At 42.5% G+C, this 25708-nt stretch overlaps 1 protein-coding gene across 7 annotated transcripts in view; it reads left to right on the top strand.

Annotated features, from left to right (window-relative positions):
• LDLRAD4 (low density lipoprotein receptor class A domain containing 4) overlaps nt 1-23199 on the top strand; it is a 283291-nt gene extending 260092 nt beyond the window's left edge. For 5 of the 7 annotated variants that reach the window (XM_058831950.1, XM_058831951.1, XM_058831956.1 and 2 more), the window contains 3 exons: nt 1114-1268; nt 11138-11191; nt 12449-23199. In XM_058831950.1, coding sequence (XP_058687933.1) covers nt 1114-1268; nt 11138-11191; nt 12449-12991 — 752 coding nt within the window. In that variant the 3' untranslated portion in view covers nt 12992-23199. The remainder of the gene's footprint in view (nt 1-1113; nt 1269-11137; nt 11192-12448) is intronic. The other 2 variants (XM_058831952.1, XM_058831955.1) reach the window with 1 other exon arrangement.
• The last annotated feature ends 2509 nt before the right edge of the window (nt 23200-25708 follow it).

Below are 25708 nucleotides of genomic sequence, written 5' to 3'. Positions count from 1 at the left end.
GTCATCTCTCTTTCCTCATTAGCCTTTTAAAACAGAAATTTAATCAGTTCCCCAAAGTTCATGTTTTTGCATCCAAAAAGTAGTGCCTTTTTTGGAAAGTACTGAAACTGAGCAACTTGAGCTGCGTCTTCACTTTTTCTACTAGCCTAGCAACCAAAGACCTCCTCCCATTAGCTGGAGTTGTCTTTCAAGATGAGAGCATCCCCTGTGAGCAATGCAGTTTCCATAGAAATATCATCAACTTGGTAACTCCAAAGGGCAATTTTTCCCCTTACATTGCTCATCCTTGCTGCTCCAGTGTAGCCAAAAGGGTGCAAGAGTGACTCATTTCTAAATATACTTAATATTTGTGGTATAGGCAGGGCTTCAGATAAGATGATGGGTTCTGATGGAGTTCATTGTAAGTGTATCTCTTGCAAAAAACAAGGTCCTGGTTTCATTTTTAACTGTGCTGGAGCATATCTTGTTTTGGAGTGCCAGAGCTCTTTTTAGATCTTTACCTGACAGGGAAAGTCCTAGAAAAGTTAGCGTTATGCTCGTTGGAGAGAAGGTAGTAATTGAAAAAGACAATGCATGTAGATTCAATAGGCTTAAAGTTTCCCACTCTAGTTAAATAGATTTCATCCTATTTACTTGATAAAAAAATGAAGGGTAGTGCACTAGATCAAGTGTCCTGATTCCTCTCATGCTTTGAAGCTTGTGGTGCCCTCTGGACTCTTGGTATTACAGGTGGCTGTTAAGATAGAGTGGGGCTTGTGTGTATGTGGTTTCTCCGGTTTTTTGTTTGGTGAAATTGTTTTCTCCAAAAGGCTCATCTGTCGTGTTTATGTTGAAGAGTTTCTTACCTTTGAAGGCTGCAGAGAAGGATCACCAAGAAGCTTCTTGGCTTTTGACCCACAGCCACTCATGCTGATCAATTTGCTATGGCAAAAATTAAGTAATTTTCATACTTTTTAGCGCAGTTTTCTTCACGAAACTTTGAAGCATGGACAGCAATAGTATCTCAAGCTGGATCAATCTCAGAGAAATATTGAGGTTCTTTTCAGGTTGTTGCTTTTATGGTTAACCTTTTGTGTGTTGATGACACATTTTCTTCTTTTTTCTTTGTTTTAGCTGAACTGGAGTTTGTTCAAATCATCATTATAATCGTGGTTATAACTGTTATGGTGGTAGTGATCATCTGCTTGTTGAACCATTACAAACTCTCGACACGCTCCTTTATCAACCGACAGAGCCAAAGCAGAAGACAGGAGGAAACTCTGCAGACGGTGAGTGTGAGCCCCTTGCACCAAACTCCTTTTCCTTGTGCTGTATGGGCCTGCAGCAAAGCTTCCCAAAGAGCTCTGGTACAGGCAACTGCTGGAAAAACGTCTGATATCACTTTTAATGCTCCCTGTAGTTAGGTCTTTTGCCAAAGCTGTATTTGTCAGTAGAAAACAAATTTGGGGTGCAAATTTAAGGTACACTGTCTTCGATTATTTTTAGATCCTGCCTCTATTCATTTTGCATTTGGAGGCTTAGATGGGACATTGTGTTTGCTGCTGCTGTAATTTGAGATGGGAATGTGGAAGTGGAATGAATGGAGATTAGCTGAGGGGCAAAGATCTGAAATACACGTTGTTGTGACTTTCCATTTATTGTTTAATACCCTGAAGTTTTATCGTGGTTTTGTGAAGCTGCCATGGCTGTTCACTGGATCAAAACCACTGTCCCGGTAAGGGCCCAGGAAAATGTAATGTTTGTTCCACTAAAACAGCAAGAAGAGGCGAGAAAAGGGATCTCCCCAAGGACCTGGAGTGCTTAAGATGTGTTGTTACAAAGTCAAAGGCTTAAGATGGAATCTCAGTCAGTACTTGTTAAGACTGTGTTTAATCAACCTAACAGTAATTGGGCACCTGATTTGCCTTGAGAGCCAAGAGTTTGCTGGGTGGGATGCTCTGCTCCCTTATGAGGGTTAACCACAATGTGTCCCCGACCTTGGGATATCCCCCTCAAGCCATGCAGTGTCCTGTGGTGTTGCAGGGAGGTCCTTTCTTCTGATGTGCTTTTCCCAGAGTGATGCCCTTGGCCTCCTTGCTGAGAGCATGGCCGTGGGGCCATTTCTGAAGTCACCTTTTGATGCATTGAATTCCTGGAAATAGTGTTGAGTTCACAGCTTCATTTTGCTGTCAAAAAAAGTCAGATTGTAACTGAGAGATGTGATCTCATAATGGTTTACACCACTTCTAACTCCACAGCCTCACCTTTTTATCCATTCCAGTCTTTTGTTTCTTCCCTCTTTGTGCTCCTCAGGGAGCTGCCAAGGTCATGGTGAGAGGCCTCAGGGGACTGCTCTGGCTGAACACTAATTGCTAGCTTTTTGTTTTTGCTTTTTTTGGCTACAGTTAGATTTCAGCAGGGGAGGCAGTACTGACAGGGAAGGAGGCAGAGATGCCACAGTGGCTGCTGTGGAGCTGCCTTCCTGGCAATCCTGGCAACTGGTAGCTCCCTCCTGAAAGTCAGCTGTACAACGTGACAATGCAGGGGTCCCAGAGCTCTCTTAGTACATCACCTGTGCCTTTTTGCTGGGGTGAATTGCTCTTCCCTTGGAGGCTGCAGGGGGAGGAAAGGAGCTGCCTCCTCAAGGAGAGGCTGCCTCATTGCCTGGCACTTTGGTAGTGTACGAATGCTTAGCTCTAATTTGGTTACAGATGAGACTGGAACTTGTCAAATCTTAACCCTGTGGACTTGAGGACTGGAAAAATTGACTAGATTAATTTGACTGTTGCTTTGAAATGGACACTGTAATTCAAGAACCACAATTCTGTCTGAAAAATGTTAGCTATAATTGCTACAGATGCCTAAAATGAAATAGTTTGAGATCAATGAAATGCATTTTCATCTTCACTAATCTTTTTAAACTGTAGTAAGCTGTCAAATGCATGAAATAACCCATTATTTCCTTTGTATGGTTCATTACTATTGTCTGTTATCAGAGGCAGTGGTTTTTTTTTTTTTTTTTATCCTCTTGGGCACAAGGAAAAAAACTTCACCTTCTTGTGAAGAACATGCAGTTTGGCAGCAGGGATTTGGGAGTTGTTTTAGTACCCACAACTGATCTTCAGTCATTTTTAAAACACTGACTCAGTTTCAGTTTGATGTCACCATTATAAGTAACGATAATCACAGCCAAGTGAGCACTTCATGGCAAGAACCAGTTACTAATTCTTCTGAAAGCCTTTGGTATAGGTTTGTCATCACTATTACTCATCTGAATTTCTGATAAGCTGCAGCTCTTCTTAGAAGAAGGTCATACTTGTGGGCAATGGGGATTTAGAGGTCTCTGAGTTCAGATGTTAAAAACTTTGAATTTTCCTTTGTCTCAGATGTGAGAAGGAAATTTTGATAGAAACTGGCTGTGCAGTGCAAACCTTAAAAGTAGTGTGCAGAGAACGAGGGTCAGAAAACTCAAGCAAGTGCTCTGTGGTAAGAAACTGCAAGTGACCAGTGTGTTCTCATTGTCCACAGTGGAGTGACTTGCATGAAATAATAGATAGTGTGAGTGGTGAGATGCAGGTTATACACTTCTAAGATTCATTTTTTGTACTAGGCAAGCCTTGTTCTGTGTGCACATGCTATCCAAGTGGATTTTTTAGCAAGGGAATATTTTTTAATGGTATATAGACTTGGAAAACAGATATAAATGTTTAACTACTAATGTCTGAAAAAAATATTATTGTGACTTACGTCTTCTTTTGGTAGAGAAAAAGAGAATGGAAATAGAGGAAATTCGCACATGTTTCTTGAAAAGAGAATGGTGAAGTGAATTATTTGACTGTTGGCTAGTTCTGAAGTGAACACACTTTCATGTAACTGAGGTAGCAGAGGTGTATCAAAATGTAGCATCCAGTCTTTCCTGTTCAGATGGGACTTTTTATTTTTTTTGTCCTTTTGTTGCTTTCAGCTTTTTCTTTAAGCCTGTCCTATTTCTTGATAATCATGCCTTCCACCAGCTAAGTGGTGGCTGAGCTACACAGGTTTCTGGCCTTGTAAGGACCAGCTATTGAACAAGTGATCTCTCTTATTCTGGCTCTTTTAGAGAGAGTGATAGGAGTGATCAGGTAAATTATCTACTGCCTTTATTACCAGCCTCATGGGTTAGTCATCAGAAATAATGAAATACAAGATATTAGTGAATTTATTTTTCTGCTTGAACTTCTTCATGGTTATACAAACAAACAAACATACCCAAACACCCTCAAATAAAACAAAAATAAGAGGATGATAATGGGAACTTCAAATTCCAGACCAAGTCAGAAGTTAGAATATTAAAATATTAAATCACTGCAATCACAAGTGTTAGCATTTGAAATAGTGTTTGAAGGGCAGAAAAAGAACCAGTTGTAGGAAAAAAAGGCTGCTCTTTGGCAAGTGCACACTAAATATTGTTGTTACATGCCTGTTCTGTAAGTACACTTTCCTGTGTGACCACTAGTTCATCTTTATCTTTTCTCTTTATTTTTATATTCGTTCCTCTGGAGTATCACCTTCCAGTCTTTGCCCTGGTCTTTGGTATTTTATTACCTTGGTTATTGGGTCAAGGCTTTAAGCAGATCACAGCCAAGGGCAGGACAAGCACTGAGTGCTGAGAAGCAGTGGGTGCTTCTACTGCAGTGCTGAGGGTGCTGCCTGCCCTCTCCTAGTGGGGCTATCAAGTATTCCAACCCTGTTTTAACATTAGCAGTAATAAGAGTTTTGGGGTCATAATTATGAGAGGTGGAAAGATACTGAGTGATAACCATGTTGGCATGAGCAGTAGCCTGAAGTGAGCCTGCAAGGTGCTGAGCAGTGTCTGTATCACAATGGATAAAATATTGAAGGTTTCCTGCTGCTGGCTTATCCATCAGCAGTGTTGGGCTTCACAGCTGGGAGCAAGCCAAGGATTGCAGAACGCCTGAGAGGGATACAAAAGCCTTAGGGTGTGGAGTACACTAGGAGCATGCCCAGGGGCTACTTCACTTCGAAACAACAGAACCTCTTGTGTGGGAACAACTGATGCTGCTGGCAGTGCTGGGGGATTCTGGGGCAGAGCCATGTGGCAGCGTTGGAAAGGCATGTCTGTGCACAGGGTACGTGTGTCTGATATCCAAGGGGAGATCCGTGTTGCAGCTTTGCTGGCTGTGCCTTTGTTGACCTTGTATTGGGAGGGCACTATTGCTGGTAACCAAAAACATCCTACTGGAATGTAGGTAGCTGCATCTGAGCTGCTGCTGTGGCACTCTGCTGTTTGCTGGGACAAAACAAAGGTAAATATTGCTTCCCAATGATAAACTCTTAATGTCATCACCCGTGATTTCCACGGGGACATTGAGGGGAAAGAGATTAACTGACTTCCAGAGAGGAACTTAATGAGCTTCTGATGTTCCTAATTTCATTCCTTTTCCCTATCCTTGTGTCTTTGCATTGTCTTCTTTTATAAAATAGATGTTGAATGAGTGCTGAACACTTGGACTGCCCCAGGCCTACTCCTGGCAGCAAATCCCTGCATCCATCACACAGGATGCTCGCCCTGACCAGCCCCTGCCTCCCAGCACTGAGGGCAGCATTACTGCTCAGGCTAGTCAGCTTGCATTAGAACCTGCATTGGGAACGCCAGTCTTGGATGCCAAGCTGCAGGAGCACAGCTGTAAAAAATATTCCCCTCTTCCCTGTACCAGCTATTTCAGAATAAAAGAGGAATGTCAGGAGGGTGACAGAAAGTACTCAATAATATTGACAGCTCAGGGATTTGTCAGTAATTTCAAATGTTAGTCTTTCCTGCTGGTCTTTTAAATTATTTGCTATTGGCATTGGCATTATTCTGTCTGTTCCCCGCTGGTGACCCTGGGCCACTCATTCTCATTTTCTTACTGACATATGCAAAAGAAAGAAAATCCCACTGGGAACAAGAACCCAGTCTACGGCCAGGAGAGAGTGTGAGTGCTGTAGACCACCCTGCTTTGCCAAATCTTTTTGTTTGTACCAGTCATCATTTGGCAGGGGCTGGATGTGCACTGTATTCTCCTGCTGTCTCCTTGAGGGACATGGGCTTGCCTCTCCTCAGGGCGTGCTGCCAAGAGGGACAGCGAGCTCGGCTGCTGATCTTTGAAGTCTCCCACAGTAAAGTCATTATATGTTTAATAAGGACATGATTGTCCAGGAAATCTGCAGGTAGGACTTACAAGTGAGGAGTGCTGGCTTTGGGTGGCACCTGACTCAGTGTATCACCTTGGGCAACTCGCTTCATCTCCAAATAAAGGAGGAAGGATAATAGTACTTACTCCCTTCAGTTAAATGAAATGAAGATTACTTAAAGTGATGAAGTGCTGTGAAGTTGGGGAAATAAAAGTTTTAAAGCATTAAGTAACAGGAATAATTGCAGTAAGCGTAGGGAGGCAGATTACGTGTGAGAGATTTGGCACTCTCCATAATTCTCTAGTACTTCTCCTTGGTACTGTGCACTGCTCTGTTAGACAGCGTCACCTTTCCTGCCCTTGAGGAGTAGCTTTTAAAGGAACGAGCAGTCCTGCTGGAATACTCATCATTCTGTTGGGGACAACATAACTGTTTGTTTTGCTTGTGTTTGTTGCTGTCTTCAGAGCTGTGGTGTCTGTATCACCCAGGAAGATATGGGGAGGAATGAGCCCCTGTGCCTTCCTGGAGTGTTTTCAGCAAGCCACTGCTTTAATGTGGTATAAGGTACCACCTAGGGCCAAAGTCAGAAACTACACTGCTATCTGGAACATTGCACTTGCAGAAGAAGTGGGTGTATTCGTATGTGTGTATGCTTTTGTATAAAAATAAAATACAAATCTGTGTTAAGGGGAAAAGAGGGACGGTCTTAATAATTGTAATGCATTTTAGAAAGTGAAAAACTGACTTTTGTTTCTCAGAAGACATCATTTTAGGCAGAGTTCTATTTTGCAGGAACTTAATAGTGGAGAAAGCCTGTAAATCTCCTTAACAGCAAAAAAAGAAAAGTTTGGATTATATGGGATTGTCATGGTTTAACCCCAGCTGCCAACTAAGCACCACATAGCCACTTGCTCCCAGCAGGCTGGGGGTGAGAATCAGGAGGGTAAAAGTGAAAGCTCACGGGCTGAGATGAAGACAGTTTAACAGGGAAAGCAAAAGAAGGAATTCATTCACCACTTCCCAGGGCTAGGCACATGTCCATCAATTTCCAGGGCATCGGTGCTCCATGGTGTGTAACAGTGACTTGTGAAGACAAATGGTCCTGCTGCCAAAGTCCCCCTTTCCTTCTTCTTCCCCTGGCTCTACATACTGATCATGCTGCCATATGGTCTGGAATGTCCCTCTGGTCAGTGGAGTCAGCTGTCCAGGCTGTGTGCCCTCCCAGCACCCCATGCACCCCCAGGCTCCTTGCTGGTGGGGTGAGTTGAGGAGCAGAAAAGGCCCTGATTCTGTGTAAACACCATTCAGCAATAATGAAAATATCCCTGGGTTATCAACATTGTTTTCCTCACAGATCCAAAACATGGCCGCATACTTGCTGCTATGAAGAAAATTAATTCTATCCCAGCTATAACAAGCACAGGGATCCTTTTGCTTTATTACAGTTTGAGGAAAACTTTTGGCTGAGTGCAAATTTTTACCTATAGTTTCTCTTGAGTTCTGGTAAATCTCTCTCCTGCTGGCTGTCAATGGGCTGATGGGATGGCAGTGTGTGCTCCAGAGTTTAAAAATGTCCTCAAAAAGTCATCTTCCTACACTGTTTAATTATAGAGACTCTAAAGCTTTGTAAAATTTGAAATAGCAAATTATCCTAGGCTTGTGGAATCTTCTAAGCTCTAAATACTGACTTAAATAATCATCACCATGAGATAATTAAGTAATCACTCAGCTGGATTTATTAAATGATGCTATTTCAAAACCTAATCACAAAGTTAATTTCTGTAAATTACAGTGAAACCCAAAAATGGCAATGGTCAGCAAAAGACACAGGTGGATCCCTAAGATTTTTCTTGCTTGGTGTTAGTGGTAGGTGCTAAAATTTTCATTCCAAAGCCTAACAACATTAAAAATTAATACACTATAGGGAATGAATGCATAAGCTTTCTCTCCCTGTTACTTTTAAGTATTGAAGCTCATGCCTGAAGTCTCTTGAAATAGGAGCACGTTGAGGTGGCCTAGCTATTGACAAGCTATAAGAAGCAGGGAAATCAGGTAAAATGAGGTACTGGCCTCATCAAAATATGGGTAAATTGCATTTACTCAGGTTTAGCCTTGTTTGCACATACCTGATAACTACTTGTACAAATCCCTAATATAAATCCAAATGCTGTCAGTTCTCATCTGATTTTCACTGATATGAGCACAGGGGAAGCATTTTAGCTTTCAGAGGAAGGTCTGTAAGTGCAGGGACAAGCAGAAAGCAAGAATGAACACTGTCAGTATAAGTCACCCCAGACTGGTCAGGGTGGTCCCAGCACATTGTTTGCTAAATCTACATCTCAGGGTAGAGGGGTGTGGTCATAGGGATACTTTTCTTCTGCAACACTTTCTTCTCATCTCTACCTCTTGCCATCTCCCCAAGATTGGTGGAGTTGGTGGGCACCAACCCTAGGGTTAGGTGGTATCTACACAATGCAGGGGAGGGGGGATTTCCCTTAAGTAAAGACTCAAGTAAGGTAGGTAGTAAGTCTCCTGTGGTAGGTGCAGTGATTTCAGGAGGGTAGAAGTTCGATGTTGGATCACTTGGTCTGGCCTTGGTGAGGAGAGAATTCTGTCCTGTGTCATTGGACCAAGCATGTTGAGGTTGGTCTGCATGTGTGTGAGCCTGGTACTTTCCAAGTGTGGGCATGCTGAGCACATGCTACCCAACCTTCTGCCTGGGGAGTTCTTCTGGCACCTGGGATACAAATCTTGCTGGGTGTTGGCTGCTGCCAAATTATTTATTCAGTCTGCTGCTCTCTCTGGGAAGCCTTAGGGAATGGAAGAGCTACAGGTGAACTGCAGGACATACTGTCACAGGAACGATATTGTTACGTATCTTCGCATCCTAAAGATCTCACAACCTCAGAGTTCAGCTGCATCCCAAGCTGCTTACCATCTCAAGTAGTTATCCCAGAGTGGGGAGAGCTTTGGGCTCCTTTGGTCTCATCTTGGTGTGACTGTGGCAGTGCCCTGGTTACACGTGGTGGGATCCCTGTAACAGCTGCAGTGCCTCCAGGCAGGGCCTTTGACTGTTCTGGGATTCAGGCATCAGCAGCAGAAGTAACAGACAACTCCTCTCTTCTAACAAGTTATTTCTGTTAGGTAGGGCTGGTTGCAGATCTGGGAGTCTTGGCTCAGTGAACAGGTCCTGTTCTATCTCCATGCAAGGAGTTTTTCCTCCATATGCTGCACCATCTCTCTCAGCTCATCTTACCCTCTTGCCTTTGGGGAGATGGGCCCTAGGATGGAAGTAGTTTTCCACATCATCAGCAGCTCCTTCTCATAAGGGTGTTTAAGTAATATGAATGGTGGAGGTAGATTTTATTTCTTTCTGGGTTGTCTTGTTGGTTTTGCCTTTTTTCCTCTCTTCTGAGCCTGTAATTCAGGAGCAGTTAATTGAGAACTTTAGCTTTGACTAATGTTTTGCAAACAGTTGCAATGGGTTTGGAGCTTGCTGGGTCAACTGCTGATAACCTGATTGCCTTTAATTGTGCAAACATACCCTCAGATATTTCAAAATGAGGGCACCTGGGTGCTGAAGGAATGGAAAGGAATGTGTGTATAAGTATGCATATACATATATGTGTATAATTCCACAGTTACAATTTCTTCAACTAACAAACTTTATCTAGGCACTGAAATACTTGAATCTCCATAAAGATTTGTCTTTCATGTCTCTGCAGAGGGGAATACTTGGGGAAGTTGTAAATAATTGCAATTGTCAGCCTGTCTCTATCTTTGCTCTCTAACGCTACAGAAGATAAGTGTACCAGCTTTGCTATTCAGAGCATTTCCCTTAGCAGCTGAATCCTGTGGGAGAGTCCTCTTAGAGCAGCTTTGCTCTGCGGTGGACTCTCCTGACAAGATCACAGACGGCTTTTGGTCTCTGAGTGTCATGATGAACATCTAGTTGGGTCTATTTTTACATCTGAAAGATGCTATGGTGAGAAGAAGCAGTACAGTAAGATTTGGAAGCAGTCTATACGTGGTAATGCTTTTGGGGACAGTATGCATTTTCCTTCCAGTTCCTGAAATTTTTTATGTCTGTAAAACTTGAATTAGCATCAAGAAAATAGTCATGACTGTACAATATTTTGATTTTTTCTTTGTGCACCAAGACTGAAGTTCTGTGCTTTATAGCTGCTCTGATATGTCCTTTTCAGCTTCAAAGTTTTCCAATAAAATAAATTCATTTATTACTGGAGTTACTTGTACTCTAAACCATTAATTGAGAAGAAAAATAATGATATATCTGAAGTTATTTTCCCTTATTGACATACTATTCTTCACCCTTTTATTCTGCCCTGAGTATTGGTACGATGTCAGAACAGGATTTCAGGGCATGAGAGAGAAAATATTTGACCTGAGAAGGTGGTTGGAGAAGTGGTTGAAAAAGTGGCTGAAACCTCAGCTGCTTTAACTACTGTTTATGGTGGGAATTGGGCAACTGGCAGTTCTGACCAGATGATCCCTGGATTTAGTCTGTCTGTCACTTCACTGAGATTACAGACGCCGGGTTTTGTTGTGAACTGTTCTGCCTGTGGTGTGTAATTGGGATCCTGGCTGGCAGACCTTTGCCAGACCTGCCACCCTTGCTGGTTTGGGAGGTGACGGGTACCTGCTCAGCACGCAGGTGCTGAGGTGTCCCCTGTCATCTCCCTGTGTTGCCACACTCTCTCAGCCACCACCTTGCTGCATCTTTATGGCCTATGGGGCTGGGTGCTGTGGATGACATCTGAGCACTTGCAAAATGGACCAAGCTTGACTTGCTTGGGAGCAGAGCTGCTCTTTGCTCCTGTTTTGGAAAAAATGTTTCTTGTTTAGCTCCTGGAGACAGCCAGTCCTTAGAAGATGACTGCTGGTTTAGAGCTGTGATAATGAGGCAGAATGGTGATGTGATCTATTAATTTTTCTTTTTATGTTGTTTTCTTCCACATTTCAGGAGGGGTGCTTGTGGCCTTCAGAAAGCTCGGTTTCGCGCCAGGGTGCTTCAGAGGTACTGACAGATTTCTGACTATCTTCACCAAGTGCTTTCTTTTTTTTTCCTGTAATGTATATTTGGTTCCTTTCAAAAACATGCATCTATTTTTTGTAAAAAAAGCTTTTTCAATGTAGTTCACACCGTTATCTAAGCCTGTCTTAATACACATTTCATAAATTCCTGAGACCTTTTCATAAAAGAATGAAATTCTGCCTACCTGACACCTCATCTCTATCAGCAGCTCCCTGTCATAGTAGGCATTCACAAGTAAGTGGTGGAGGTGCGTCTCTTTCCTGCAGTAGCTCAGTAATTTGAGTATTCATTGGAAGCTGGGAGACCAGTTCTTCTTGTCCCTGAACTTTTCTTGGATTTACAACACATATCCTATTACCAGTGTTTCCCATCTTCCAGCTAGCACAGATCCCTTGTCTGTGTAATAATTTGTGGGTGTATTGCTCTGAGTGGTCCAGCTGTCCCCTGACAAGCAGCAGAACTTCCTGGTGATTGGCCCTGCATCTGTGAAGGTCAGAGATTGAAGACCCTGCAGGGATCCAAAAAAGAGAAGAGCAGTTTGATAGATCTAGATCTGAGAAGGTGCTGTGACTGTGTAGATCTGGGATAGACCAAGTGAGGAGCAATAGCATCTCACAGAGTATCTTGAATGCTTCCTTTTTTTAAAGCCTGTCCTTCTCCAGGTTTTAAAATACTAGGGACATATTTTCCATCACAATGCAGAAGCTTTGTAGGCTCTCCGCAGAGGCTGAGTTCTGGCTGAGAACTGAGGGGGAGGAGGACACCTGATACACTGATAGTGAAGGCGTGAGATATGCCAAGCCTTTACAGATTGTACTAAAATGACCATCTGAATTCTTTGGGGATGCATTAACTCTGAGTAGGAGGGGGAAGCTCAGACTGCAGCTGAAATTCAGTATTGGGACATTGTTGTAGAACTAGTCCATTACCCAGACTAGAGAGAATTAATTTCCTGGTTTCAGAAACACAATCATTTGGTTTTGCTCAGAATGCTTTAATGTTAGAAGGAGCTGTGTGGGGTCTGGGGCTTCCTTTGTGCAGCTGTTCCCAAGTGTGCCGGATCCTTCCTGCACCTCCTGCGTCTTCACCTGCGCCTGTGCAGGGTATCTGCTGGGTTTAACCTCTAAGACAGGTGGCAGAAAAAAGAGCTCTGTGTTTTATCAGTTCGTTGTAAAGATTGGAGCACCCGCAGTGCTTTGCGCAGACGTGGAGTCACTCGTGTCTCTCTTCCCGTTTCAGATCATGTACGCCCCAAGGTCCAGGGACAGGTTTACCACCCCATCTTTTATGCAGCGGGACCGTTTCAGTCGCTTCCAGCCCACTTACCCTTACATGCAGCATGAGATTGACCTTCCTCCGACCATCTCCCTCTCCGACGGCGAGGAGCCACCGCCGTACCAGGGCCCGTGCACCCTGCAGCTCCGGGACCCCGAGCAGCAGATGGAGCTCAACCGGGAATCCGTCAGGGCGCCGCCCAACCGAACCATTTTTGATAGCGACTTGATAGACATCTCGATGTACAATGGGGGCCCCTGCCCACCCAGCAGCAATTCGGGCATAAGTGCAACCAACTACAGCAGTAATGGAAGGATGGAAGGACCGCCCCCGACGTACAGTGAGGTCATGGGGCACTACCCAGGCTCCTCTTTTTTCCACCACCAGCACAGCAACATGCCTCCTTCCTCGCAGAGGGGGAGCAGACTTCACTTTCAGCAGAACAATTCAGAGAGCACAATAGTTCCCAGCAAAGGCCAGGACCGCAAACCAGGAAACCTGGTCTAAGTTACCCGCCCAGGTGCGTTTGGACTGAAGATGGGAGATCCAAGCATGGCGGTGGAGGAAGACCCCCGTGCTCCGGTGCACAGTGTTGTTACGTTTAACGTGGTACAACTGAGTAAAACCAAACGTGCAAACCAGTTCTTTGTTTCTGATTCCTTTCAGGGGAATTGCATGCAAAGCAGATTGAAAGAAATACAAACTTCCATTCGGTTTGTCTATGAGCAGTGTTTCAGGGGAGAGGGGGGGGGATATATTATTTTTTTTTAATAAACTATTTCAATTATTTAATTCTAAAAGTTAACTTAGCACAGAAATGAGGCTTGTACAGCCTGTTTTATACTCACTGAATGGCAGAAGGAAGAAGGTGGTTTTGCTAGATAAATGGGGGAAGAATTGGCCAGTTTGCTTTTTTTTTTCTCCCAGGGTGTGAATTTTTTTTAAATATGAAACAAAATTCCTGTTCTGTGTGCCAAGGTATAAAGTTGAGAACTTAGATGAATGCAAGGAATTAATTTGTGTTGTGATAAATGTGTTTTAAAAAGTTGCACTATCTTACTGTTTTAAAAAAAAATATATATGAGGGAACTGTTTTATGTGAAGATCTTCTATATGTTGTCGTTTCACCTGTGGAATAATGATAGAGCCCTAGGAGTAATCTGGAGGAGTTTTCCCCCTCCCCCTGGGTTTGCTAGAAGATGGGCACAGGACTTAGCCTAACATCTCTTGACTTTCACAGTTCAAAAAATACAGGGACACTTGTCTTTGCAATAATTTGCATTGAATAACAGTGTATCAATGAAACATCTTGGAGACTTTTGGATGGAAGAAGGCAAATATGAAGTCCCAGCATTTTCCATCACTTAAGGTTTAGCTATTTTGCAGTGTAGACTATTTCTTTCATAAATGGCAAAACTACGATTCCCAGATGTGTTGATTTGTCTTGATTTTAAGTGCTGCCATTCTTTTCCTTTCCATAATGCAGTATCACCAGTACTTAACATTCTAGAAATTTTTGTCCTCGCTGTAGCCTGAAATGTATTTAGTCACATATCATGACATTATGCAATAAATGGTTTGAAAATGCAGGGTGGGATTTTTTTCCCCTGCACCGCTGTTCAAGTACGTGAGACTGTTGTGGTTTTCGCTCTCCATTTCATCCTTTCAGATGCTGAAGTTCAGTCCTGGAGGTCCGTCCAGGTTGAAGTGAAGGGGGCCCTTGTGGCTAAACCCACCCCCTGTGGTGTTTCTGCAGCAGTACCGAGAGCGCTCGTGGCCGTGGTGCTGGCTCCTGCTGCATCCCTGGCAGGGACGTGGGAGCACCAGGAATTCTCCCTGCAAACCGTTCTGCTCTGGGCCCTGCTGTGGAAACCCTTCTGGGTGCGCGATATCTGTGTGACTCCAGCAGGACTGTGCTCATGGGTACAGTTGTCTCATGTGTTAACCAAGTGTCTGTAAGCCCTGATTTTTGCTATACTGGCCTGGAGAGTAGTTGGGAAGCGTTACCTGCCTGTGTCGTGGCACGTGGGGTGTTTCTGCACTGGCTGTTCCTGTGTGGAAGCACGCATGGTGCCGGAACTCAGTTGACAAAAGGTGATAGTGACATCACAAGCACATGAAAAAGCACAAATTGCACTTAAAATGCATTTTGGAAATGGACTTAAAAGTTAGAACCTTTAGCATCTTAGCTTGAATAGTTTCTAATATATAGGTGTATGAGTGTGTCATAGACCTTTTCACTTAAAGATCTTTCACTTTTTTCTGTTTTCCTGAGCCTTGTGCTTGGTTGCAGGCAGCAGCTTCTGAGTGCCCCAAGGGCACCGATGCCCTGGTCCCATGGCTGGAGGCTGGATTTCTGCAGAACTTCTGTACACGGGGGGGGGGCTCTGATGACTGAAGTGCATCTTTGATCTATGCAGAGTTTTAATGCCAAAACTGTGTGTGTGTGTATGTGTGTCTGTGTGCGTGCCTCTTGGGTCTCAGTGTAGATTTGTTTTCTTCATAAGGTAATTTGATTTTATTCTAGTTTAGAAAACATTTGTGTAACTGTTAGTCTGAATACACAGCCCCATTTGTCTCTGTAATTGTTATTTTGGTCTGAGTCATGCTGGTAATGCAGAGTAAAGCTGCCTTTTATCATATGTATTAATTGAAGGGAGAGATGAGATTGTATGGTGGGATTCACTTATTTTTTTTTCCTCTCAGACCCGCAGGACAGGTGTTTAGAAGATGACTAGGTGGCTTTCAGTCAGCTGGGGCTCTCATCACTTCTGGTTCCTGGGAATAAAAGCTGTGAAATTAGATTTTTGCAAACAACCTATGAACGTAATTCTTAGTTAAAAACAACAAACAAACAAAACCCAACCAGAGGACAAAGCCAGCAAATGTTGGTTTTAGTCTTCAGTGACTTTTGTCACTTGAGGAGTGAGCCTTTAAGCCAGAGAATGCATGTGCCTACACAGATACTGTGCTGTTGCCTAAATGAGGATTGTTTAGCCGAGAAGCCTTTAGGTTAGAACAGCTGGAACTCAGTTGTCATGGCAGAGCACACCTGGACTGGGCCCTGGGCTTGGGCTGGTTGAAGATCAACTTTTCCCATGTGCGTATCGCAGCAAAGTGAGCCTTGAAGTTGCCTTCAAAGTCACCTCTTGGGAACGTATTTTCTTTAAAAACAGGTCCTTGCCATCTTTTGCCCTCTCTGCATGCCAGTGGATTTATGCACTTCCCATTAACATTGTCCAGTCCACTGTCTCTTAATTTTTCTTGGCTGAGAAAAATTTTCGGCATGGAAAGTGTAGCCTTTTCCAGTTCTTTAGAAAAGATTTGTTTAAAAATAACTTGGTATTTGCTCACCTAATAGCTGCATCTCCTCTTGCCTCTTTGACTTCTCATCCTAGAATCAGAGACTATTCTGAGCTGGAAGGGACCCATGAGGATCATTGAATCCAGCTCTTGGCCCTGCACAGGACATCCCCAAGAGTCACACCATGTGCCTGAGAGCATTGTCCAAATGCTTCTTGAACTCTGTCGGGCTGGTGCTGTGACCACTTCCCTGGGGAGCCTGTTCCAGTGACTGACCACCCTCTGAGGGAAGGATCTTTTCCTAATGCCCAACCCAAACCTCCCCTGGCACAGCTTCCAGCCGTTTCCTTGGGTCCTGTTACTGGTCAACAGAGTGAGGAGACCAGTGCCCTGCCCCTCCTCTTTCCCCCACAGGGAAGTTGTAAATGCACTGAGGTCTCCCCTCAATCTCCTCCAGGCTAGACAAAGTAACCTCAGCCACTCCTCGTGGTTTCCCTTGGGACCTTTCATTATCCTCATGGCCCTCCTTTGGACACTCTCTAATGGCTTAATGTCATGCTCTGCTTTCCCAAATGCAATGTGCAGACAGTACCTCTCAGCTCTGGGAGTGTAGTGACTAGTTTACTTACTATAGGGGAGTGCAGTGACTAGTTTACTTACTATAGGGGAGCTTGCAATCTTCTGTTCTGTGGCCTCTTTTAGCAGTAAATAGGCTATTTTCTGATGGATATTTGTGCTCTCCAGGGGGAAGGCACACAACAGTGTAACATTCAAACACTTTTTTTTTTCCTATTTTTTTTCTTCTGTTGACACGGTAGAGAATCTGCTCTTGATAACAGAACAGAATGGTAAAAGAAATACCAGAATTAGATAGCACTATCAGTCTTTACAGGCTTAGAAATTGGTGAGCTCTGAAGATAGGAAATTCTATGAAGCATTTATGGAAGACAAGCTTTGAAAATACGCAGAATTGATAGACTGTATTCCAGAGCCACTCAATGAAACTGTGTATAAATGATAAAAGATTTATGCAAGCATTGTAGCATTAATTGTGTAGATTTTGCCTCCATACTGATGTTCTGGTTTATGTGTCTCATGCACAAAACCCACATAATATGTGTGTTGTGTTTTCTATGTGATGGATCATATTTGCCTGATTTCTGGTTGCATCTTCTGACTTTGCCCAGTATTTTGGGTTCCCAAAATTCAGTATAGTGATGTCCCTGCTTTTGAAATTTTCAGGTTAAAAGATTATTTTTTCTTTTAAATACACCTTTATGAAATAAAGTTTTGTGACATCTGTCCTACTGCAAAGACTAATTTTTCCCTTATGTGTCTTGGCATGGCTCTTTTCTTGATGCTAAATATGCCCCATCTTTGGTGGTTTTGTATGATCTTTCATCCTAGAAAAAGCGGGGGTTTAGCAAAAGGAAAAACCAGTTTCCCTTCCAGTTTCCCAATGGAGCACTTGGCACTTAGCTCTAATTCGGTACCTGTGTCTAGCACAGCTGTGGTCGGGCTCCTCTCAGTGCTGGACATGCAAATTCAGTGTGATGCTGCTTAAAAGATGTGAGTGAGGGATAGGAAGCAGGGTACCCAGCCAACAGCACAGTGTTCTGATCCCTTTCCTGGCACATGTAGCATGTGCAGAATTCACTTTGCATAATAGCATGTTTTCATCAAGGAGAATCTAATTATGCTACTTCTGGTGTTGTAACTGATTAACTCTGCACTTGGGCTAGTCTTGGGCTGATGGGACTTTATAACAGCGTGATTTTCCCTTGGAAGTATGAAAACTCAAGAATAGGCCCCATGTACAAGTTCCTGATGGCTAGTGAGGAGGATGTTTGCATTCCTGCACTCGTGGAATCTGCAGGAACCATGGGTTAAGCTGTGCATCATTTGGCTTTTCTGCTTGCCTACTTCTTCCATCAGTTTGTCCCAGCTGGAAGCTGCTTCTGTTACGCCAAATCTCTGAATGTTCTTGTTGCAAATGTATTTTTTTAAAAAGTGTCATTGAGAGTTGTTTTTTTTTTTTTCTGTGAATGGGGTGCAGGGAAGGGTAAGGAGCAGGATTGCATTGTTTCTTAAGGAATGCACTTCTTTGCAATAGAGAAGAAATTCTTGTCCTGCTGAAGGGCCCTGTGTGGAGGCTGTCTGGAACAGTGCTGTCTGAGGCAGTTGCTTCTAACCCTGCCAGGTAGTGAGATACTGGACCTTAGAACTGACATTCTAATCTATAAGGAATGTTTGAATGCTTTGGGGAAGATTTGACTGCTAACCTTTCTCTGACTCTATCCCTGAATGCTCATGATAGCTAAGCTGATTTCTTAGGTGAAGAGAAACAAAATAGTAAGTTGGTGAAAAATAGATATACATCAATATTTTTTTGTTGTTCCCCCCCTCCAAGGATAAACAATAGGCTTGCTGGCACATTTGAAAGTATTTAGGAATATTTACAGGTTCTCTCTGGTCATTACCGTTAAGCCATGTCCATGCACTTACAGACCTGGGGGCAAACTTGTCCCCTTGATTCTCTCTGTATTAGTTGCTATTCCATGATCACCTTCCAGAAGTGCTAAATGGCTCTGTGTTGTGCTCTCAGGAACAATGGCAGGTCATTTGGCAAACAGCAGGAAGCATGAGGAATATTTGCTTTTCAGTCCTTTAAATGTCATGACCTATGTTTTTATCAGTAGGGGGCTTTCTTGCTGCACCAAATCTTGCCTGTCATCGTGTGCTCGTGCATCTTCCGTCCAGCAGCTCTCTCTCCTTTTGGGTGAGCTTTGAAAAGTCTTTGTGCTTTGGGATAACCCCAATGCAGACCTCGTGTATTGATGCACAGGAAGGAAGTATACTCTGTGTACCCTAAATCTCATAAGCCTGTTTTTTTCAGACCTAGCTGAGGATGGGAACCAGGTGATCCTTCTGTGCAGTGGGTTCAGATGAAGTCTGGCTTTTGATTACATCCCTGCTTTTCAGATAAAGGCCGTTGCACATAATTTAATTACATATACCTGGTCTTTCCCTGCACTGTGTTGCCTGCTTGCCAACCAGTACAATTACAGCTTTTCTCCTACGCTAGCCCCAAATGTGTCAATCATTTCAATCCCTGGAAAGAGGCAGACTTACTGAGTTGTCTAAGACCTGTTGGGGCCTTTTAGAACATGGAAAAGTCCCTTGTGAGGATGTGTTGAACTTAGAGAGGCTTGCCATCCAAAAACTGTTCTGTGTGTTTTGTTGGGGTATTCACGTTTAAAGTTTTGAGAGTATGCTGACTGAAAATGTTGGTAGGATTTTTTTTATAGTTAATATATTGTTTGCCAGCTTGTCCTCAGTAATCAGAGATGTAAATTACCTTTTGAGCCACCTCTGATTGCATTGTTGGGCTGGCAAAAGCCCCATTGGGCACACTTGCACCAGCAAAAAAAGGAGTGGTTTTCTTGGTACAGCTCTGGGGAATAAACAGAAGCTGCACCACTAAGTTCATCCTCCAAAACCAACATGAGACTTGCATTGCCTCTTCCCAGCAAACTGATGTGTAGGCATTTCAATGAAGTATTTAGTGCCACAGACATGCAGTGGAGGGGCCTACTGATGTTTCCTTGAAATTGTCATTGGCATTAAATGTGTTTCAGTGATGCTGTTTTTGTAACCACCTAGTATAATTCTCTCCTTTAGAAAGGGAAGATCAAGGACCATTTTGTGTCACAAACTCTCCTGGCTCTTATTCCTGCCTTGCTGGTGTCTCTTCTGTTTTTAGACTAAACACAAGCAACCCGGGTATTACTAGTGTTGCTTTCTTGCTATAAAAGAGCTTACCTTTTAATGCTGATTAATGATAAAAAAGCAAAACTGAAACGTAGATATACTTCCCCTTCCCTCTGACAGATGTGTGATTTACTGCCAGAGATGATGCTATTTTCTTTGCTATATTGCTGCTGCTGCTGCTGCTGTTTTAAGTGGTTTGGTGTGTGAGCTTTCTGAAACAACATGGTGTGTGTAGGATCTCGTGGGGGACAAAGATGTCTCTTTTCTTCTTCCTTTATCTCCTTGGTTTGTGCTTGTCTGTCTGCTGTGGTAGGTTTATTGATAAATTAAATATGTCCTTATTAGACATAATTTTGAGGAGGTTTGCATGTCCATAGTTTGTAAGCAACTAAGGTGCCTCATGTTCAGGTCTGAGCAGATAGGAATCCCCTTGCACTCAAAAGGGCCTGATCCAAAGCCTGCTGAAGTTGGTAGGAAGAGTCTTGCCAACTTCAGGGGGCTTTGTATCAGGCCTTACACTCCTTTGTTGTGCCTCACTTAAAATGGTGCTTTTTTAGTTGTCTGTCTTTTTTTCTGTTTTGTTTTTTTTTTTCTTTGTATGGTGCTGTGTATAACTTGAATATATTATGCACATATCCTACCCAATGGGTAGAACAAACAAACATACAAAAACAAATAGATGTTGTTAATACTGTAAGATAAGTGTACAGATGATACCAATTTTAACACAAGAAAATGGCATAGACTTTGTGAATGCCAATCTCTGCTTGGTCCTTTTTTTGTAAGAAAGCTTGGAAATCAATGCATACAAATGACAAAAAGTCTATGTATTTTATTTTCCTATTAAATATCAATATAATATCATAAGGGAAAAAGGTAAAACAAATCCTTTTTGACAAGCCTGTGTATAGCAATTAGTTGTTTGATGCATCTTTGCTGTGAAGATTTCTTTTTTTTTTTTCAAATGTGTCACTTTAAAAAAAAAGGAAAAAACCACAAAACAAACAAAACCTCCACAGCTTTAACCTTGCAACTAGATGCTTCTCGTATTGGTTGTTGCCTTGCTATTGCTGAGTTGGACCAGTATTAGTTACTACTTCTCCAGCAGATACGTTATTTATTACTATCCTTGATTACCATGTTTTTTTCTTTAACTTAGAAATGGGCTAAAACTTTCTGAACCTTTTTAATCACATCCTAGATTTGAAGTGAAGCTCAGACAAGTGGGAGCTGACCCAAACCATCCCTGCAAAGTCAAAACTAGGCCAATGAGAGTTCTGTGACAATAGCCAGCCTTTGCTCTGTGCCCATGACTGGTGCACCATGCTGCCACTACAGACTGTCCTTGGGCTTGGGGTGTGGATGGACTCACTGGTCACCTGTGCTCTTGCAGGGTGGACAGGAATGGCCGCAGTTGTTAGTGAGCTGAATGCGGGGTTTGAGTGGGAGCTTTGAGTTGGCAGCTCTTCTGCTGCTGTGTTGGCTTCTGATGGCAATGGCTTAACCCAGGTTCATATTTAAGATTACAGAGAAATGCTTAGACCTGTTCAAACCCAGCCTGGGAAGTGGTGTGGGAAGTTATTTAATACTTCAGCTTCCTGCCAGGCTCCCTTGGCAGTTTGGTTCTCCCCTGACATCTCCCTGTGTTTGGTGCTCCATTCCCGTGCCCCTGCACGCTCTTCGGTAAAGCAAATACCTCAGGAAACTCAACATGAAGTTCTAGTGTAGGGACTAGCAGATGCTGTACTTATTTTTCTAAACTGTTTGTTCTAACTATCCCAGGACAGTAGGTGATATAAAAGTTTATTGGTCTGAGACAGATTTGTCCTCTCACAGGTGGATACCAACTAATCTTTCATAGATACTCCTGTCTGTATGTAGCTTTTTTATACTTGCCAGGCTTTAACCACAGATGTAAGGTAGCAGGGTGTTGGGAGATGTTTGAGATGGCGTTTTGGTTTGGTTTTTCAGATGATAAGCAAAACGCTGTGCTAAAACTCAGGGGGCCTTACCCAGGGCCAGTGAAGTCAGTGGTGCGGCTTCCTCTGGTTTGAGTGGGCTTTCAACCCGGTCCGTCACGCTGGAGGATGGTGCCTTGGGGCACAGTCCTTCACTGCTTCTCTGTCAACTTGAAGCATCTACACCTTTGTCTGTAAATATCTTTTTAAAAGCCCTCACAGGAGTCTTGTATCTGAATGTTGATCATGGTTGTTTCGGTTTTTTTGTTTGTTTGTCTCGAAGTGTGTTAAGTTTTTTATGGCCAGTTCTGCATCATCATGCCCTTACAGGTAGCTTGTATCATCACATCCTTCTATATGTTGAGCTGTTCTGTCAGTAAGTGTGTACCATAGGTAAATATGCATATTTCATGATTGTCACTTGGTAACTCATTTATTGTTTGTCAGGGTGTGGAGTAATTGTTTTGGAAGTGTGCCTTGTCTGGCCACCTTCACGTTTCTGTTTGCACTGCAGTACCACTTCTGTGCATGAAGGAAGAAAAGCAAACAAAAAACCCCAGGCCTTCCCTAGAAAGACTGTACAGAGTAAACCTCCTGCTGGAGGAATCTAGAGTAGGATTTATCATAACAAAACATGCATATTGAGTGGACCAAACACAAGCATGTCTCCTTTTAGAGGCACTAATTTGCTTTGAAGCTGCAGTGGAAAGAGCAGACTATCTGTTAAGTGTATTCACAGCTGTGTTCATGCTTTTTCATTTACCACAAAGCACAGCAGGCAGCCAAGATTTTAAAAGGACTGTGAGCAGAAGTTATGAGAGCCTCAGGCATCATAGACCTGGACAGCAAAATTAATAATAATAATGATAATAATGATAATTTTTTAAAAAATCACTTTAATATTCTTTAAAAAAGCTTTTCTACTCAGATTATAATGACTACATAAGCGTCAATAGGGGTTTTATCTTTGTATAACTCTCAACTGCCCAATGCTGCTGTGCTCAGAGCATTTCATGATGGTATGTACATTAGTCAGGCTGTTACACTCAAAATTAACCATCAAATGCCTGTTTTTAGAGTGTTACCCTTTCTTTGTTGTTTCTCAATAGTTAATTTACAGTGTAAAATGCTTTACTGCTGTATGGATTTTAATTTTTTTTTTGTATTTCCAACACTGTGGCTTTCAAGATCACTTTTTCAACACATCTGTTATTTTTGTCCTTTTTCTTTCAAGCTATTCTGAAGTATGTACAGCACTATCAACAATATTTAATCTTTCTTTTAAAATTTATTGTTGTAAAACAAAGCTATTAAAAACAGTAAGTCTTTTTACAACTGTATTGGAATTTCTCAATAGCTGTTCATGTGATGCTATGACAAACCTGGCTTGCTTTATTTTTTATTTTTTTTATTTTCTGTTTAACACAATTAATTTGTTGCTTATTTTCCACCGTAACTCCCAGTTATATACAGAAAAATATTTCAATTGTTGTGTATCTGACTCTTTTAATTGAGCAAATGGTGATGTCCTAGTTTTTAGACCTAAGGTCTGTTTATTGCAATACTTTTAAAGGAAGATGTTGCTCTAAGTGCTGTTGTTAGTTTTAAATACAGATTTTATGCTTGTTCTTAATATGCTGTGGTTAAACCATGGCACAAAATTATTAAAAATTATTAAATGCATTTGTCTCCTGTTGGATTTATTTTCGCTTTGAAGTGGAAAAAAAACCAAAACATGGAACACCAGAGTGGCCTTGGTAAAATAAGTCCTTGTCTTTTTCCTGTACTGTTTTGCTGCTGGAAACCAGGTAGCAGATGATTGTTGAGGAATCCGAGAGGACTCAATCCTTGGAGCATTATGTGAGGGCCCAGGGAAGTGGATGTCTGATGAGGGTTTAAGATCACACTCTGGTGATTAATGCCGGGATGGTTCTGGGCATTTCTGCCCTGCCTCTGCCATAGAGGATGGGCAGTAGCAGGAGACAGCCTGTCACACGCCAGAGTTAAGTCTAGGCACTTAATCTAAGCCAGCTCGTGATTTCAATTCCTTTAAGATAACAACCCCACCTCAATCTCATTTAAAGCCCTGCTGTTGGTGACGGCCTCTGGCACAGCAGTGCTGACTGACCAGTGGGGGGAAAAGCAATGCCCCCAAAGCATTGAGTTGCAAACATTTTTTTAAAAAATGAAGATGGAAAATACGGCTTGTGGGAGGGAGATTCATAACCCGGTTTAAGGAAGCTAGGACTGCTTTGGCCAGTGCTTACAAGAGGAACAGTTGTGGTCCAGTAGTGGGGTGAAGAGAGGGATGATGCTGTTAGTAAGAAACCAGGTGAAAGGATCCCGTGAAACACTCAAAGGACTTGGCTTTGGTGATACAGATCTTAGCAAGGTAGATCAAATTATCCCTGGCTGGCACCTGCCACTTTGCCATACCAAAGCTTAACAAAACTGGGAAAGAGCAGGTAATTTCTGTTTGTAAGTGTATAAGGTGATGCTTTATTTAGCATGATTATTAATAATACAGTTATCTTGTTTTGTATTTTATACCTGTGGTTGATGGAGTTTGATGTCTGTGTTGCTGTGATGTGATGCTGAGTTTGATGCTACAAACCTGGGGCTTTCTTGCAGGTCTTTTCCAGGAAGAGCCATGGCCCATTCTATTCTGACACCCTGCTATGGAGCTGCCTTTACATTCCACTCGGAGAGGAACCATGGGGGTTCCCCTTCCTGCTGTTCTTTTCAAACGCCTTAGTTCTTTAAATGTTACAGTACGTATTTTTGGGTCAAAAGAAACCATATTTTTTTCCTATAACCACCCTGAATTTGCTCTCCTCCATCTACAGCATTTTAATTCTTCTTTAGTATTTAGAAAATTGCTAGTTCCTTAGTCCTTAGAAGTACTCTAAATCTCCAAGCTTCTGCTCCTCCTCTACTGTCTGAACCCTGAACTCCCTGGAAACTGCATTTTTTGAGCCTGCTTTGATCTTTTACTTAATCTGGTTTTAATTGTATTTATATTTGGTTTATAATATGCCATTCTGTTTGATTGTGTTTTAATATCACTGCCAATGGTTGCAACTCAGCTGTAAATGGGATATCTCATCTCAGTAGGGTTACTTTTTTCTGCTGAAAGATTAATATAGTGGCTGCTGCAGTCCTGTGAAACCTCTAGGTCTGGCTTCCAGGCTCCCAGCAGTATTGTGTCTCATTACAAACACCCTGTTTTTAACATCCCAAACCCTTTTTTTCCAAAGACCCCTCTGTAATGAGACTTCGTTACTTAGACAAAAATTAATTAGGCTTCTCTCATTATCACTGTTTTGATCGGTTGTGCTTTAAGTGAGTTCTAATTAAAATGCACATTTTAAAACCCTTACTGCTGAATCCTCTTCTAATAGCTTGCTTCTACTGTGGCGATGCCCTGCTTTTTGTGCAGTTTGCATTGTGCTGCTTTTGCAGAACTCTAGCATTGACTAAGAAAACTAAAAACTTGCATGATTTTTTTTCACTTGTTTTCTACATTTTTTTCCAAACTGGCTTCCAAATGATTGCTCCTGAGAGCCTGAGAAACACTGAATTCTTCACACGTGGTAAAACTGATGAGCTGATTTTCTCAGTGTCCTGTATAGCCAATAACCCTATTTGTCCCTAGAATGTTCCAGAACATAAAGGGGAAGCTATATGCTGCAGTTGTTACTATTTAACTGCAAATTTCTGCTTGACTTAGGTATTCCAAGTTGCCTCAAATACATTATTTATTTTGGCAGGACTGCATGATCCATCCCAGGGATGCCTGCCACATGCTAAGCCAGCGGATGCTCTGCTATGGCTAGGGGGGGGACATTTGAAAGCTGGCTTTCCTTAAAAAAGGGGCTAATCTGTAAATCAGATAAAATATTTTGTATCCTTTAATAGTTTCCACTATGAAGTGTGTTGCAGAACAGCAGCAGAAAGGTGTAAAAGTATTTTAAAGATGAGGAAACACACATGAAGGAGTACGTGCCAGGTCTCAGTGCAGCTGTGGCAATACTGGGAATAACCTTTCCCTCACCATCATTCCCAGTCCCTCCATTTGCAAGGTACCGTTTCCCTCTGCTCACTTCCAACACCTCCCACTCTCTTGTACAGAGCTATTCTCTGTTTGGCAGAGCTTTGAGCAAGCAGCCAGGACATAGCCACCCCTTGTTCA

This window comes from Poecile atricapillus, chromosome 2, assembly GCF_030490865.1.
Source record: "Poecile atricapillus isolate bPoeAtr1 chromosome 2, bPoeAtr1.hap1, whole genome shotgun sequence".
NCBI lineage: Eukaryota > Metazoa > Chordata > Aves > Passeriformes > Paridae > Poecile > Poecile atricapillus.
Note: the sequence above shows the minus strand (reverse complement) of the source record. Positions and strands in the feature narration are given on the sequence as shown.